At 42.4% G+C, this 18,257-nt stretch overlaps 1 protein-coding gene across 1 annotated transcript; it reads right to left on the reverse strand.

Annotated features, from left to right (window-relative positions):
* Nucleotides 1-548: 548 nt before the first annotated feature.
* LOC123098097 (zinc-finger homeodomain protein 9-like) lies at nt 549-4,232 on the reverse strand. Its single transcript, XM_044520008.1, has 2 exons — nt 3,678-4,232; nt 549-1,602 (listed from the first exon to the last, which is right to left on the reverse strand). Exon 2 carries the CDS (start codon nt 1,562-1,564, stop codon nt 704-706), a length of 861 nt encoding a protein of 286 aa, XP_044375943.1. The 5' UTR covers nt 1,565-1,602; nt 3,678-4,232; the 3' UTR covers nt 549-703.
* Between the last annotated feature and the right edge of the window lie 14,025 nt (nt 4,233-18,257).

The raw sequence follows: 18,257 nt of genomic DNA on the forward strand, positions 1-18,257 counted from the left end.
GCATTAGTTAGTGATTAGTTTCTAAAGATACAAATCTATATTTGACAAAAGAGCAGTAATATTAGGATGCATTAGTTTGTTTCCAAAGATACAAAATAGCATGTGGAGAGATATACACTAGCTAGTACGCATTAGTTTCTTAAGACGGGTATGCATTAGTTTCTTAAGCAGGGTACTAATCAGCAGTAATGCATGCAACCAAGCCTGTAGCAAAGGCCACGTTTTAATCTGGAGCCAAGCCTAGCCTCCAGTGACTAAGGTCAAAAAAGTGATGGACATGAAACGGGCTAATGGAGGATGAAGTGTGATAAATAATGAGCTCCTCTTGACCCAATGCCTCGATATGAACCGTCCGATCCAGGTTCCTGTGCATGGATGCGTGCTTTTCGCGCCGCGTGCAATTGCGACTTTTCTCATTTCTTTCACCTTCTTTTATTCTGGTACAAGGAAAACGTGCAATGCCCATGACCCCGACAGATTTGTAACATCCTACAGACGGATCGACCGTGCCACGAGAATCGCTCAAAGTAGTTGAGCCTACCAGCAAAAAACGCTAACATAAAAAATGCTTTTCATGGCAGCCGAAAAACATCCCATGGTAGCAGAAATTATAAATGCTTCCATGGTAGCAGAACAGATAAAAGCTTCCATGACAGCCGAATCTTGCCATGGCAGAGAAAACTAGACACATACAAGATTTATTCTAACACTGGTGGTGTGATGGTGGTGGGGGAAGACGGAGACGGGATGGTTCGACAACAGATGATGCTGCAGCGGAGGGGTTGTGGCCGCTGGGGTACTTGCGCTTCTTGTTGTTCATCCAGTTCCTGAAGACTTTCTTGCTGACGCCTATGTCGTGGCATCTTGCTTCGATGAAGTCCTTGTCGCGCTTCTGCAGGCGCCACCCCAGGTGCTCCGACAACTCCTCCATCCGCAACTTCTGGTCGGTGGTGGTGCGGGACCGCTTCCTCTCCAACATAACCCCATGAGGCGGTGGCGCCGTCGCCGGTGAGAGCTGGGTGGCAAGCCTGTGGATCTGCAGTGCCCTCGGCAGGAAGTTATGTTGCCCAGAAGAGAGTTGTTGCGTCACCTGTGCTGGATGGTACACAGGTGGAGGTTGCAGTGGTTGGGGCACGGAGCGCTCGTCATCGTACTCCGTGCCTTCTGAGTCGTACTCTGTGGCATCCGAGTCGTACTTCATGCCATCTGAGTTGGTGTCAGAGTCGACACCCGGGAGCCAGTCCTCCGGCGTCTCCTCCTTCCTGCGCTGCGGCAGGCCGTGGAGCACTGTCTCCACCATGGGCGCCAACATCGGCGACCTCTCCGTCATCACCTTGCGGTGGAAGCTGCGGTGGCAGCCGCAGGCTGCGCACTTGTACGACGACGCGTCGGCGGGGTTGAGGTCCCTCAAGGGCATCCACTCCCCACAGCCGTCCACGACATGCCCACCGCTAGCCAGTGCGTGGTTCCTGCCGCACTCGTTGTACTTCGCCTCTTGCACCGCCGGCGCCACAGCTGCCTGCCTCACCTTCTTGACAGAGCCGCTGGGGTACTTGACGTCCATGGCCTCCACGATGTCACTTGCTTGACAAAGATTACACACTAGGGAGAAAAAACAAAATTAGAACTCTGAGAATGCTATTTTTGAAGCGTTTTTGGAGTGCCTATATTTTTTTACCCAAAGAATTGTGAATGTCATCTCTTCACAAAAAAATATGTGTAAGGAGAACACTTAAGAATGTTTCTCTCCAAAAAAACATCAAATTTTTCTTGCTATTGTTCAGAATTTACTACGCGTGTCCATCTACGAGCAGAATGACACTTTCACATCTCCTCTTGCATCACTATGGGCTAATGTTAACTACGCGTTTAACTTGCAAGTAAAATACATAGGTGGACTGTCAAAGAGAGCAATAATATTTTTTAGAGATAGACTAACAACGCCAGATGACTATAAAACTCTCATGGTTGTAATCATTACCCGTGTAGTTCGTGAGTGGAGGGAATTATTTTCCAAAGAATTCTTAGAGATAGATCACTAGAACTCGCACCCACTCACCCACTCTTTCGTAGATGGACACACAACCTCGAACCCGCCGTTGGTTGTGTCACGTCCAGTGGTCCAGATGTAGAGCCTCAATGCTACGTACCAAACAATGCTAGCTAGAACTCGTTGGCTCTAAAGATATAGTATATGTATATATATATATACCACCCGCAAAAAAATGTATATACATACCATATTAATTTTTATATATATATATACTATTAATTTCTCGATATATACATGATTAATTTCTCAAGATTTACCAGAAATATATACTTATTTATTTGGAGATTTCTCATTGTAACATGCATTTATCTTAAGATAGAAATCATATATACATAGATATATATCCAATATAAATTTTCCCGCAAAAAAAAATATCCAATATAAATTAATACGGTTGCATTTATCTCTAATCTATCTATATACGGTTGTCATCTATATTATGGCATGTATTAATTTCTCTAGATTATATATACAAAAATCACATATGTAAGCAGTGATGGGAAATGAGACAAAAGAGATATGCACTATCTCTAGGACGCATTAGTTCGTTATTAGTTTCTAAAGATACAAATCTATATTTTTTTGCGGGGTAATACAAATCTATATTTCTAAAGATACAAATCTATATTTGATGAAAGAGGAGTAATATTAGGATACATTAGTTAGTTTCTAAAGATACAAAATAGCGTGTGGAGAGATAAACACTAGCTAGTACGCATTAGTTTCTTAAGATGGGTACACATTATAGTAGTTTCTTACAAGATGGGTGCTAATCAGCACTAATGTATTTCACAAAAAAAAATCAGCAGAAATGCATGCCAAGCCTATAGAAAAGGGCACGTTTTTAGATGGTGATGTTTTTAGAACGAAGGCTTCAGATGAGCCCGGCTTTGAATTAACAAAGCCATCAACCGGCCAGAATTACAACCATAGCAATACAAACTCGAACAAACAAGAACACAAGAAAACGGCAAGATACAAGGATGCTGGTAGGCAGCTCTTAATACCTCACTCACTACAGCTAGAAAGATAGCACAAGAAAAACACAAGCTGAAGCACGCAGAGGTCCTCGTCCACACAAGGATCGCCAGGGACGAAGAAATGGGGCTCCGGGGAGCGCTCGTTGTCGAGGATAGGATAGGTCGACACCAAACAACCAAGGCCCTGGAACAACATCTCCATCCATTCCCACTGTCGAAGGAGGCCCCTGCCTCCTCGCTTGGCTCGAAAGGCGCCGAACCGTCGACATATGGGTTGCTCACCCTAGAACATGAACGGAAGGATGCAACCAAAGAAAGTAGGAACAGAGCACACCCTACATGACTAAGAAACTTCACCAGAAACACCGCATCACCACTGCCCACTGACAATCCTCTGGGGAGGAGAGAGCTGCCGGTCAGACAACAACGGGGAGTCTAGGGCGGAAGGAGAAGCGGCTACCTCCGCCACTGGGGCCACGCTGTCACCGCCACCCGACAACCACCACGCCGCAGAGCCCATAGTCCAAAAAGCATCCAAGGCGGCGACTTCACGAAGCAAACGGCGCCAAGAGCACCGTCGCCGCCCAACAAAATTCGGGTTTTCACCCGGGAGGCTAGGGGAAGGGGAGGGTGGAGCAAAATACCTGAATGGTGCCTCCAAGAAGGGGAATGGCGTCCATGGACGCCGCCACCATGGATTTCTCCCGGTCAAGGCTCCACACACCAACACCGCATCCAGCTCCAGGCGCCGGAGAACCCTATCGACCCAGTCCAGATCTGAAGTGGTGGAGCACGCAGGATAGCAGAAGGGGAAAGGGGCGGCCAGATCTGGAGCCGCAAGAGGCCAGAAGCCCCACCGCCGGCGCCGCGGATCTCGTCCACCGGAAAGCTTGCTGCCCGCGCAGCCAAGCCCACCGGGCCACACCCGTGCCACCACCAGCCGAGGAGACGGTGACGCCTCACCGAACGAGGCCGCCGCCCCGGATCCTGACGCCCTCCGCTGGAGATACGGAGCAGCGGAGGCCCCGCCGCCACCTTTCTTGGCCACGCCCCGGGCTTGCCCTGCGGATGCCTCTGGCGGCGGCGAGGAGGGAGGAGAGGAATGGGGGAGGCGGCGAGGGTTAGGGTTGTCGCCCTCGAGCCGCCCGAGAGGGGCGACGCGAGGGAAAGGGGGGAGGGATATTTTTCGCCGAACTAGATGGTGATGTAGGGCTGGACGTTAATCTGGAGCCAAGCCCTAGTCTCTAGTGACCAAGATCAGAAAGGTGATGACGTGAAACAGGCCAATGGAGGATGCGGTGTGATAAATAATGAGCTCATCTTGCGTGGATGCGCGTTTTACACAATAAAAAGTGATCGGTGTAAATGTACTCCAATTTTAAACACGTATTGAGGTAATGGACTATGATTGATCATCCATGTATGGATTGGACGGTTTGGACCTGATGGTTGATACGAGTGAAGAAGAATACTTGCAGTGCAAAGATGTGTTGAGGTCCAATATGAGCAGTACTTGTATTCTCCAAACCAGGCACCATATGAAAGGTCAGCTGTAAGAAGAGGCATTCTGTGAATGAACTTAAAAAAATGGAAGGAAAACTCTTAGTCCCTCTGTTCTACAAACGAATCTTTTTGTCTTTTAACATGAAAGCCAGCATTAAGCATATTGTTAAAAATCACATTAGTTCCATGGATTTGTTAAAAACATGTGAACACCAATTTTATTTCACAAGAAACACGCGAACACCAAAAAGAGATGATAGACATAAGACGAGTTAACTAACCACTAGATTGGGCGAAGCGAGAAATTTTCTAGTTGATGGTGATCTCCATTCCCTCCCCTTACACATCGGGCTTTCCATGTATAAATTGTATTTTTGAAAGCCAAATCCGAAGATCTTCCCCTCTAGGGCATCCGGAGTTCAAAAGGGGGATCATTATGTATTAGATCGGTTGTCTTACAAAAAAACTTTAGAGTAATTGATGATAGATTGTAGATAATTTAACTAACCAATAGAAGGGCGAAGGGAGAGCTTTTCAAATCGATGATGATCTCCGTCCCCTCCCCTTACTTGTCGAGCCCTTCCATATATAATTTTATGTTTGTCGAATTCCAAATCTGAAGATCTACCACTCCAAGGCATCCAGAGTTTAGTGGGGCGGTAGTTATGTATTAGATCAGTGTCTTACCAAAAGAATAAGAGTAATTGATGATAGACATGAGATGAGTGAACTAACCTCTTGATCGGGGCGCAGGGAGAACTTTTTGAATCGATGATGATCTCCCTCCCCTCCCCTTACTCTTCACGCCATTCTAGTTTTCTCTTTGTTGAAAATCAGCTGGCGATCTTTCCTCGAGGGCATCCAAAATTTAGTGGGGGCATACTTATGTATCATATTGGTTATTGAAGGAATATACATAGCGGCGATGGTAGCGATAGTGAGCATGGCCGATGGGAGTATTGGAGACGCTACAAAGGAGAATATCTAGTGTTGGTACCGACGATGCAAGATTATCTGTGTTGCACTTTATACTAAGACGATGTGAGGGGAGGGGGAAATGTAGTGGTGATAAAACAGAAGGTAGCATTGAGATTGTTAGTAACGGTAGGACGCGGTTGACTCGGGAGTATGCCAAGCGGGACTTTCTCCATGCCTACCTGATTTGTCACCATCACCACGGGCGCATCCCTACATCGCGGGTACGTGGGATGTGTTGGGGCACATGGTACACTATGCTAGCGCAACCACATTCTACCGCACAACCAAGAACGTACTACGGGGGATACATCACGGGATCAAGTTTTACCATAGACGTTCAGTCACGGCAGTGGTAGGCGAGTTGGCGATGTGTGTCCCTGTCTCCTCCTCGCGGATCCCTCGTGTAGTTCCTCGAGGTTTCCTCATACTGTTTGTGAGAGCATCGCATGTGCAATGCCTCCAAGGTATCTGCACGTGCGGGGGGAACATCCATCGATGGAACTACTAACACTACAAAAAACACTTCTACGATGATACATGTTTGTCACAGTAAGTCACGTTTTCTGTCATGCATGTGCATTCGTGATGATTTTATGACAAAATCAAGATAGTAATACTTGTGTTATCATAGAAGTGTTCCATGGCAATATTCAAATTATCATCGGGGAAGTATCCAATCCAATGATGATAAATGTCGCGTCATGGAAGTGTTTTGGCCAAGGGTAACGGACACGTGACATACATCATAACGGGTCGTCGTTAAGCTATCGGGTTCTGGTTTGGACCCGATCACCCGTTAACAACCCGGACCAATGGGGATTTTCCACGTGTAAAATTGTCATTGGCCAAAGGAACGACGTGTCAGCTCGGCGTCGCGATATATGTCATTCATCTAATGCATGAGACAGGCCTATGAAAAAGTGACATGTGGCACAGCCCAACAGTGGACCATTTAGGTTAAAAAGGTCGGCCCGTTTGACTTGGTCAAAAGTTATCAGGCTGGCCCATTGAAAGCATGTTAACGGCAATGTTCGCATATAGCCCATTTACGGCCCGGGCACTCACGACCCATTATGGCCTTTCCGAATTCGGCCTAGTAGTGTCATATGGGTTGTCCAATATGATTTGAGCCCATTGTCACTTTCGGCCCATATAAGGACTTTTGTATCTCTAGGCCATTTAACGTCCCGTGGTGATTCTGGCTCATAATGAACAGTAAATTTCTTTGAACCCATTAAAGCCCCATGATTCAGTTGGGTCGTTTCCAGCTTGTGTTATCTTTCAGCCTTCTAAGGGCCTGTAAATTCTTGGGTTGATTTCTGGCACTCGATTACTTATGTTCCGTTACTGGCTTGTTCCGCTAATGGGTCAAATTCAGCCCGTACTTACAATCGGGCCGTTTGTGGCCCGTTAATCCTTTGGGCCATTTTCATCCTATCATGTATTCCGACCCATTAATGACCCATTATGCATGTTGACAGAATTGAGCGTGTGTTGCGTTCAAGCATGTTACTGGCCCATTATGATCTGGGCCCATGAATGGACGACCCGATTTTGGCCCTTTTACGATCCATATTGCGGCCTGATATTAGTCTACGGATAGTACAACCCAAGTATGGTCGATGTATCCTAAGGTTTGTAGGAGGCCCATGGATCCTACGACCCATATGAGGCCCAAGGTTACTACACCAGATAGCAGGCCCATTGTTAGAATGGTCCGTATGTGGGCCATGGTTTTGCGGCCACTGGCAAACCGAGGAAAAAGAACTGCAGTGAATAGAAGCAAACAAATAAAGAAGACTATAAGGAAATAAATAGCAAGCAACTAATGCTAGGATATTACGGCTATTACACATATTACATCTAGTGGGCATCAAAGTTTGCCATCAGTGCAAATCTAGGGACCAACGAAGCAACATATTACATACACTTGGCATCAAAGTTGGCCACCGGTGCAAATAAACACCGCAGCAAAACAAGTCCAGAACTGATACCACTTTAGAAGAGCTCAAGAAACGATATCTTGGGTACCCACCATGCTGGCAAGAAGCTTAGCAGGCTTATTAGATTTCTCTTGTGTGGCACTGAAATCCTCTAACTCTTGTTGTTGCTCTAGAAAGTATGCATCCGAATTCTGCAGGGACTTCCTTAGTCCTTCGACTTATTGTCGGAGCATAGCTGGTCGATGTCTTTCAGCTTGTAGTTGAGACTTAAAAAGTCGAACTGATTCAGGTAACGAGTTTGAAGAGCTTGTGCCAATGGTAGTGTCGAGTAACTTCAACACTACATCAAGGTAGGACTTTGGGGTTGTCTCACTGTCCTCAACATATTTTTTATCAGCTTTCTTGGAGACCAACAGGGTTGTCTCACTATCTTGAACCTTATCCACATTACTTCTTTTACCATTGCATAATGGGGTACTCTTCTCCGATGTTCTGTCGGCATTCTAAAAGAGGAACAAGGAGACACATCACGTGTTTAGCAAGTAGTGTATGAAACTCATTTTGGTAAACCAGTTCAGTAGTAAGGTGGACAGGATAACAACATGAAACAAATATATATATATCTATGTACTATGGTCATTGTATTGTCTATATCATTCTAGTTTATGTAGCCAAATCAAGATAGAGACACAGTTCAAATAATATCTGTTTAAGACAAAGCAGCATAAACAGGATATAAGTGTAGTTAACTACACAACACTAACAACACTTGTAATGTGCATGACATGAGAACATAACTATTTATACAATTGAAACTGAAATCAAGATACAACAAGTTACAATAGCAAACTAGTTAAAGAAACATGTTTAAAACATAGATGTTGCGCCATTGGAATTTCAATTGGATCCTTCAAATTTGAAATGAGTTGGTATGAGTAAATACAGTGATGCAAGAGCGAAGTAGTATGCACCATAGCTACGGAATCTTCCCTGAGAACAATTTTTCTGCTTTAAGCATCGAGTTGGGGTTCGCAGTGTTGGTACTCGTGCTTTGGGCACTGCAGTTAGATGACCCACAAGTATAGGGGATCAATCGTAGTCCTTTCGATAAGTAAGAGTGTCAAACCCAACGAGGAGCAGAAGTAAATGACAAGTGGTTTTCAGCAAGGTATTTTATGCAAGCACTGAAATAGTCGGTAACAAGTAGTTTGATAGCAAGATAATTTGTAACGAACAAGTAAAAGTAACGGTAAATAAAGTGCAGCAAGGTAGCCCAATCCTTATGTGGCAAAGGACATGCCAAAACGGTCTCTTATAATAAGCCAAGTGTTCTTGAGGGCACACGGGAATTTCATCTAGTCACTTTTGTCATGTTGTTTCGATTTGCGTTCGCTACTTTAATAATTTGATATGTGGGTGGACCGGTGCTTGGGTGTTGTTCTTACTTGAACAAACCTCCCACTTATGATTAACCCCCCCCTCCGGCAAGCATCCGCAACCACGAGAAAAGTATTAAGATAAAATATGACCATAGCATTAAACATTTGGATCCAAAGCAGTCCCTTATGACGTAGCGTATAAACTAGGGTTTAAACTTCTGTCACTCTAGCAACCCATCATCTAATAACTACTCCACAATGCCTTCCCTTATGCCCAAATATGGTGAAGTGCCATGTAGTCGACGTTCACATGACACCACTAAGGGAATCACACATACATATCATCAAAATATTGAACACATATCAAGTTCACATGATTACTTGCAACACGACTTCTCTCGTGAATTCAAGAACAAAAGTAACTACTCACAAATGATAATCTTGCTCAAGATCAGAGGGGTATAAAATAGCATAATGGATTTATAACCCACAAGTATAGGGGATCGCAAAAGTTTTCGAGGGTAGAGTATTCAACCCAAATTTATTGATTCGACACAAGGGGAGCCAAAGAATATTCTCAAGTATTACCAGCTGAGTTGTCAATTCAACCACACCTGGAAACTTAATATCTACAGCAAAATGTTTAGTAGCAAAGTAATATGATAGTAGTGATAACGGTAGCAAAAGGTAATGATAGTAAAAGTAATGTTTTTGGTATTTTGTAGTGATGATAACAGTAGCAACGGAAAAGTAAATAAGCGAGGAACAATATATAGAAAGCTCATAGGCAATGGATCAATGATGGAGAATTATGCCGGATGTGGTTCATCATGTAACAGTCATAACCTAGGGTGACACAGAACTAGCTCCAATTCATCAATATAATGTAGGCATGTATTCCGAATATAGTCATACGTGCTTATGGAAAAGAACTTGCATGTCATCTTTTGTCCTACCCTCCCGTGGCAGCGGGGTCCTAGCGGAAACTAAGGGATATTAAGGCCTCCTTTTAATAGAGTACCAGACCAAAGCATTAACACATAGTGAATACATGAACTCCTCAAACTATGGTCATCACCGGTAAGTATCCCGATAATTGTCACTTCGGGGTTAACGGATCATAACACATAATAGGTGACAATAGACTTGCAAGATAGGATCAAGAACTCTCATATATTGATAAAAACATAATAGGTTCAGATCTGAAATCATGGCACTCGGGCCCTAGTGACAAGCATTAAGCATAGCAAAGTCATAGCAACATCAATCTCAGAACATAGTGGATACTAGGGATCAAACCCTAACAAAACTAACTCGATTACATCATAAATCTCATCCAATCCATCACCGTCGAGCAAGCCTATGATGGAATTACTCACGCACGGCGGTGAGCATCATGAAATTGGTGATGGAGGAAGGTTGATGATGACGATGGCGACGGATTCCCCTCTCCAGAGCCTCGAACGGACTCCAGATCAGCCCTCCCGAGAGGTTTTAGGGCTTGGCGGTGGCTCCGTATCGTAAAACGCGATGAATTCTTCTCTCTCATTTTTTTCTCCCCGAAACCAAATATATAGAGTTGGAGTTGGAGTCGGAGGAGCTCTAGGGGGCCCACGAGGTAGGGGGCGTGCCCCCACCCTCGTGGACAAGTGGTGGGCCCCTTGGCCTTCATCTTTTGCAAGGATTTTTTATTATTTCTGAAAAGTTGTTCCGCGAAGTTTCAGGTCATTATGAGAACTTTTGTTTCTGCACATAAATAACACCATGGTAATTCTGCTGAAAACATCGTCAGTCCGGGTTAGTTCCATTCAAATCATGCAAGTTAGAGTCCAAAACAAGGGCAAAAGTGTTTGGAAAAGTCGATACGATGGAGACGTATCAACATGTGGTAAATTAAGACCGTGTTTACTCAACATAAAAGTAAATAGATAGGCCCTTCGCAGAGGGAAGCAGGGATTTGTAGAGGTGCCAGAGCTCGCTTTTGAAATAGAGGTGAATAATATTTTGAGCGGTACACTTTCATTGTCAACATAACAACCAAGAGATGACGATATCTTCCATGCTACACACATTATAGGCGGTTCCCAAGCAGAATGGTAAAGTTTATACTCCCCCTCCACCAACAAGCATCAATCCATGACTTGCTCGAAACAACTAGTGCCTCCAACTAACAAGAGTCCCAGGGGGAGTTTTGTTTGCAATTATTTTGATTTAGTTTGCATAAAGCATGGGACTGGGCATCCCGGTGACCAGCCATTTTCTCGTGAGTGAGGAGCGGAGTCCACTCCTCTTGAGAATAACCCGCCTAACATGGAAGATACGAACAAGCCTAGTTGATACATGAGCTATTCGAGCATACAAAACATGATATTTATTTGAAGGTTTAGAGTTTGGCACATATAAATTTACTTGGAACGGCAGGTAGATACCGTACATAGGTAGGTATGGTGGACTCATATGGCATAACTTTGGGGTTTATGGGATTGGATGCACAAGTAGTATTCCCGCTTAGTACAGGTGAAGGCTAGAAAAAGACTGGGAAGTGACCAACTAGAGAGCAACAACAGTCATGAACATGCATTAAAATTAATCAACACCGAATGCAAGCATGAGTAGGATATAATCCACCATGAACATAAATATTGTGAAGGCTATGTTGATTTTGTTTCAACTACATGCGTGAACATGCGCCAAGTCAAGTCACTTAAATCATTCAGAGGAGGATACCACCCTATCATACCACATCACAACCATTTTAATAGCATGTTGGCACACAAGGTAAACCATTATAAGCTCCTAGCTAATCAAGCATGGCACAAGAAACTATGATCTCTAGTTGTCATTGCAAACATGTTTATTCATAATAGGCTGAATCAGGAATGATGAACTAATCATATTTACAAAAACAAAAGAGGTCGAGTTCATACTAGCTTTTCTCAACTCAATAAGTCCATCATATATCGTCATAATTGCCTTTCACTTGCACGACCGAACGATGTGAATAATAATAATAGTGTGCGTGCATTGGACTAACCTAGAATCTGCAAGCATTCAATAAACATGAGAAGACAAGGCAATATGGGCTCTTTTGTCAGATCAACAATAATGCATATAAGAGCCACTTCAACAACTTAATCATGGTCTTATCCTATCGACCCCCAAACAAAAGGAAAGAAATAAAACTATTTACACGGGAAAGCTCCCTACAAGTAAAAGAAGAATAGGAAATCTTTTTGGGTTTTCTTTTTAATTACTACTAAAAGCATGGAAATTAAAACTAGCTAAAAGCTACAACTAATTTTTTTTGTTTTTCTTAAGGTTTATTAAACACACAAGAAGAAAGCATAAAAGGAAAATAAACTAGCATAGATGATACAATGAAAAAGTATGAGCACTGACATCTAACAATGAGTGTGTGAACATAAATGTAATGTTGGTGGGAAATACGTACTCCCCCAAGCTTAGGCTTTTGGCCTAAGTTGGTCTATGGCCACGGCTGGCCTGGCGGATATCCATAGTAATAGTTGGGGTCGTACTGCGATGAAGAAGACTCTGATTGCCACTGGTTGGGAATCATCTCCGGATCCCACTGGTAATTAGACTTTCATGGAGGATCAATTGGTGCTTCCAACTCTGGCTCTGTGGCTGATGCAGGGTTCCGGTAGGCGTGAATATCCTCTGGCGAGACGAGGTACTGGCCTACAGATAAATCAAACAAGGAAGGAGCATGTAGGGTAATAGTCTTCGGATGACGTTTATCAAAGAACAATTTGTATTTAAGCTCCCCTTCCCTATTCTTTATAATGAAATCATGTGCTGCCATACTCTTATAATCTAAATAAACAGTAGACATCAATTTTTCTTCTTTTTCATTGTGCCTAATAGGTATGTTATAATATGCTACAAGGCGTGAAGCATAGATACCACCAAAAATGGGACCCTTTGTACGGTTCAAACTTAGCCGTTTAGCAATAATACTGCCCATACTCACAGAGTTATCACAGAATAAACCATGGAACAAAATAATAAAACCAGGAACACTAAGGTTTCCACAGTTTCCGTGACCAATTAAGCAACGACCAGCAAAAATTGCAAAGTAGCGTAAAACAGGAAAACGTATGCTAGTGATTCGTGCATCAGAAACCTTCCTCGTTTCCCCTACAGTGATGGTATCAATAAATCCATCCACATCGTCACAATGTGGTTCCTCTATTTTGCCCTCGAAAGGGATCAAACAAACTTGACAAAAATCATAAAGTGACATCTTCTTAACCACATCATATAAATGAAACTCTATTGAAGGAGGTGATTCCCGAGGATAATAGTAGAAGTTTTGCACAAAAGTATTGGTGAGTAAGAGATACTGTTCGCGTTGGTCGCGAAGGAACTCGGTGAGGCCTGCATTCTTAGCCAATTCATAAAAATCCTCATAAATCCCGGTTGCTCTCAAGAATTCATCGGAAGGCCATTCACATGGCCTAACCTCCGCGGTGCGAGGCAAATTATATTTGGGCTTCATTGCTTCTTAATTTTGCTTTTCCTTCGAGCTTCGGCTCGATGAGCCCCTCAAAAATCTCTTCATTATTCTCTGAAAAATTCTGAAATTTTTAGTAACTTCAAAATAAAAGTAAGCCAAACTCAATAATATTGATAGCAACTACTCATACAAGTGCCTAGAGCCTATATCATGCATCAAAACTACTTGGAACCATATAAATTTGACATGCAAGCTCAAGAACATGGTCACCTAGGCAGCACAAATTTGCAATGAATAAAGCACTAGAACAAAAACTAATTGGGCCAATGGAGGAGTCACATACCAAGGAACAATCTCCCCAAGCAGTTTTTGAGAGATGCTTTGAGCAAGGAGATCGAAAATGGCAGCAAAATGAGCTTGGACTCGGGTTTGAGCTGGATATTCATGTTTGTGGGAGGAAGAAGGAGTGTGTGGGTGCAAGCATAAGTGGAGGAGGGCCACCATGGGCCCACGAGGCAGGGGGCACGCCAAGGGGGTAGGGCGCGCCCCTGACCCTCATGGCCAGGTGCCAGCTCCTCTTGTTGTGTTCTCAGTGCCAAATATTCTCAAATATTCCAGAAAAAATCATATTTAATTTTCAGGGCATTTGGAGAACTTTTATTTTCGGGGTATTTTTATATTGCATGGATAATCAGAAAACAGACAGAAATTACTATGTTTGCTTTATTTAATATAAATAACAGAAAGTAAAAAGAGGGTACAGAGAGTTGTGTTTTCTAAATTCGTCCATCTCATGCTCATCAAATGGAATCCACTAACAAGGTTGATCAGGTCTTGTTAACAAACTCATTCCGAATAACATGGAATCGGAGAATTTTCGAATAACACTAGGTTACCTCAACGGGGATATGCACATCCCCAACAATAAGAATATCATATTTCTTCTTGACAGTAGGAAGAGGAAATTCAAAGCCTCCAAAAATAATCGATGGAATTTTTCCAATAGAATTGATACTGTGAACTTGAGGTTGTTTCCTTGGAAAGTCTACCATATGCTCATTACCATTAACATGAAAAGTGACATTGCCTTTGGTGCAATCAATAACAGCCCCTGCAGTATTCAAAAAGGGTCTTCCAAGAATAATAGACATACTACCGTCCTCGGGAATATCAAGAATAACAAAGTCCATTAAAATAGTAACGTTTGCAACCACAACATGCACATCCTCACAAATACCGACAGGTATAGCAGTTGATTTATCAGCCATTTGTAAATATATTTCAGTAGCTGTCAACTTATTCAAATCAAGTCTACGATATAAAGAGAGAGGCATAACACTAACACCGGCTCCAAGATCACATAAAGTAGTTTTAACATAGTTTCTTTTAATGGAGCATGGTATAGTGGGTACTCATGGGTCTCCAAGTTTCTTTGGTATTCCACCCTTAAAAGTATAATTAGCAAGCATGGTGGAAATTTCAGCTTCCGGTATCTTTCTTTTATTAGTGACAATTTCTTTCATATACTTAGCATAAGGATTCATTTTAAGCATATCAGTTAATCGCATACATAAAAAGATAGGTTTAATCATTTCAGCAAAGCACTCAAAATCCTCATCATCGTTTTTCTTGGATGGTTTGGGAGGAAAAGGCATGGGTTTCTGAACCCAAGGCTCTCTTTCCTTTTTGTGTTTCCTAGCAACAAAGTCTTTCTTATCATAAGGTTGATTCTTTGATTGTGGGTTATCAAGATCAACAACAGGTTCAATTTCTATATCATTATCATTACTAGGTTGAGCATCATCATGATCAAATTTATTAACATTATCACTAGTTTCAGGTTCATTACCAGATTGTGTTTCAGCATCAGAAATAGAAATATCATTTGAATTCTGAGGTGTTTCAGCAATAGGTTCACTAGAAGCATGCAAAGTCCTATCATTTTTCTTTTTATTCCTTTTAGAAGGACTAGGTGCATCTATATTATTTCTCCGAGAATCTTGCTCAATTCTCTTAGGATGGCCTTCAGGATACAAAGGTTCCTGAGTCATTCTACCAGTTCTAGTAGCCACTCTAACTGCATAATCATTATTCTTACTATTCAATTCGTTGAGCAAATCATTTTGAGCTTTAAGTACTTGTTCTACTTGAGTGGTGATACGTCTCCAACGTATCTATATTTTTTATTACTCCATGCTATATTATCTACTGTTTTGGACATTATTGGGCTTTATTATCCACTTTTATATTATTTTTTTGGACTAACCTATTAACCGGAGGCCCAGCCCAGAATTGCTATTTTTGCCTGCTTTAGGGTTTCGAAAAAAAGGAATATCAAACGGAGTCCAAACGGAATGAAACCTTCGGGAACGTGATTTTCTCAACGAACAAGACCCAGGAGACTTGGACCCTACGTCAAGACACAAAAGAGGAGGCCAAGAGGTAGGGGGCGCGCCTACCCCCCCCCCCAGGCGCGCCCTCCACCCTCGTGGGCCCCTTGTTGCTCCACCGACGTACTCCTTCCTCCTATATATACCTACGTACCCCCAAACGATCAGATACGGAGCCAAAAACCTAATTCCACCACTGCAACTTTCTGTATCTTGGGGCCTGTTCTGGAGCTCCACCGGAGGGGGCATCGATCACGGAGGGCTTCTACATCAACACCATAGCCTCTCCGATGAAGTGTGAGTAGTTTACCTCAGACCTACGGGTCCATAGTTATTATCTAGATGGATTATTCTCTCTTTTTGGATCTCAATACAATGTTCTCCCCCTCTCTTGTGGAGAACTATTCGATGTAATCTTCTTTTTGCGGTGTGTTTGTTGAGACCGATGAATTGTGAGTTTATGATCGAGTCTATCTATGAACAATATTTGAATCTTCTCTGAATTCTTTTATGTATGATTGGTTATCTTTGCAAGTCTCTTTGAATTATCAGTTTGGTTTGGCCTACTAGATTGATCTTTCTTGCAATGGGAGAAGTGCCTAGCTTTGGGTTCAATCTCGCGGTGTCCTTTCCCAGTGATAGTAGGGGCAGCAAGGCACGTATTGTATTGTTGCCATCAAGGATAACAAGATGGGGTTTTCATCATATTGCATGAGTCTATCCCTCTACATCATGTCATCTTGCTTAAGGCATTACTCTATTTTTAACTTAATACTCTAGATGCATGCTGGATAGCGGTCGATGAGTGGAATAATAGTAGTAGATGCAGGCAGGAGTCAGTCTACTTGTTTTGGACATGATGCCTATATACATGATCATACCTAGATATTCTCATAACTATGCTCAATTTTGTCAATTGCTCAACAATAATTTGTTCACCCACCGTAGAATACTTATGCTCTCGAGAGAAGCCACTAGTGAAACCTATGGCCCCCGGGTCTATATTTACCATATTAATCTCCTACTACTTAGTTATTCCCTTTGCTTTTTTACTTTGCCTTTATTTTACTTTGCATCTTTATCACAAAAATACCAAAAATATTATTTTATCATATCTATCAGATCTCACTCTCGTAAGTGCCGTGTAGGGATTGACAACCCCTATTCGCGTTGGTTGCGAGGATTTATTTGTTTTGTGAAGGTACGAGGGACTCGCGCGTAGCCTCCTACTGGATTGATACCTTGGTTCTCAAAAACTGAGAGAAATACTTACGCTACTTTGCTGCATCATCCCTTCCTCTTCGGGGAAAACCAACGCAGTGCTCAAGAGGTAGCAAGAAGGATTTCTGGCGCCGTTGCCGGGGAGGTCTACGCAAAAGTCAACATACCAAGTACCCATCACATACCCCTATCTCCCGCATTACATAATTTGCCATTTGCCTCTCGTTTTCCTCTCCCCCACTTCACCTTTGCCGTTTTATTCGCCCTCTCTCTCTCTCTCCATCCCCCCTCTCTTTCTCTATTTGCCTCTTTTTACCCACTTGCTTTTTGTTTGCTTGTGTGTTAGTTGCTTGCTTGCCTCAATGGCTCTACCTAAATTTGGTGATCTCCACCTTAAAAGGCTAGAAGAGATCGAAAGCAATGTCAGGAGTTTTATGGTTTTGCAATTTGAACATAATAGTTTCTTCAGAAACGAGCTTAAAGAACAGAAAAGTTTTATGAATAAAGAGCTTGATGATATGTCTAAAGAATTCGATGGTTTGAGATCCCAAATTGCTCATCTTGAGAAATTAACTGCTGAAATTTTGGATAAGCAGGCTACCTTAGTTAATAAGATGGCCACTAAACCAGATTGCTATGAAAATAAAGATGAAGATCTAAAAGTTATTGATGTGTCCCCTATCAAATCCTTGTTTTGCAATATGAATCTTGATAATGATGGGACTGAATATGATCCACCTTTACCTAGAAGGCATTCCAAGAATTTGGAATTTTTTGATCTTGATGCTAAAATTGATAAAAGTGGGATTGAAGAAATTAAAACCCTAGATGTTGCTAAACCCACTATTATGGATTTCAAGGAATTTAACTATGAAAATTGCTCTTTGATTGATTGTATTTCCTTGTTACAATCCGTGCTAAATTCTCCTCATGCTTATAGTCAAAATAAAGCGTTTACTAAACATATCGTTGATGCCTTGATGCAATCTTATGAAGAAAAACTTGAATTGGAAGTTTCTATCCCTAGAAATCTTTATGATGAGTAGGAACCAACTATTAAAATTAAAATTAAAGATCATGAATACTATGCTTTATGTGATTTGGGTGCTAGTGTTTCCATGATTCCAAAGACTTTGTGTGATTTGTTAGGTTCCCGTGATTTTGATGATTGCTCTTTAAACTTGCACCTTGCGGATTCCACTATTAAGAAACCTATGGGAAGAATTAATGATGTTCTTATTGTTGCAAATAGGAATTATGTACCCGTAGATTTTATTGTTCTTGACATAGATTGCAATCCTTCAGGTCCTATTATTCTTGGTAGACCTTTCCT

The sequence above is a fragment of the Triticum aestivum genome, chromosome 1A, assembly GCF_018294505.1.
Source record: "Triticum aestivum cultivar Chinese Spring chromosome 1A, IWGSC CS RefSeq v2.1, whole genome shotgun sequence".
Classification (NCBI taxonomy): Eukaryota; Viridiplantae; Streptophyta; class Magnoliopsida; order Poales; family Poaceae; genus Triticum; species Triticum aestivum.

Excerpts from the sequence above, each read along its gene's own strand:
- LOC123098097 (XM_044520008.1), bottom strand. The coding sequence starts at position 1,564 with ATGGACGTCAAGTACCCCAGCGGCTCTGTCAAGAAGGTGAGGCAGGCA.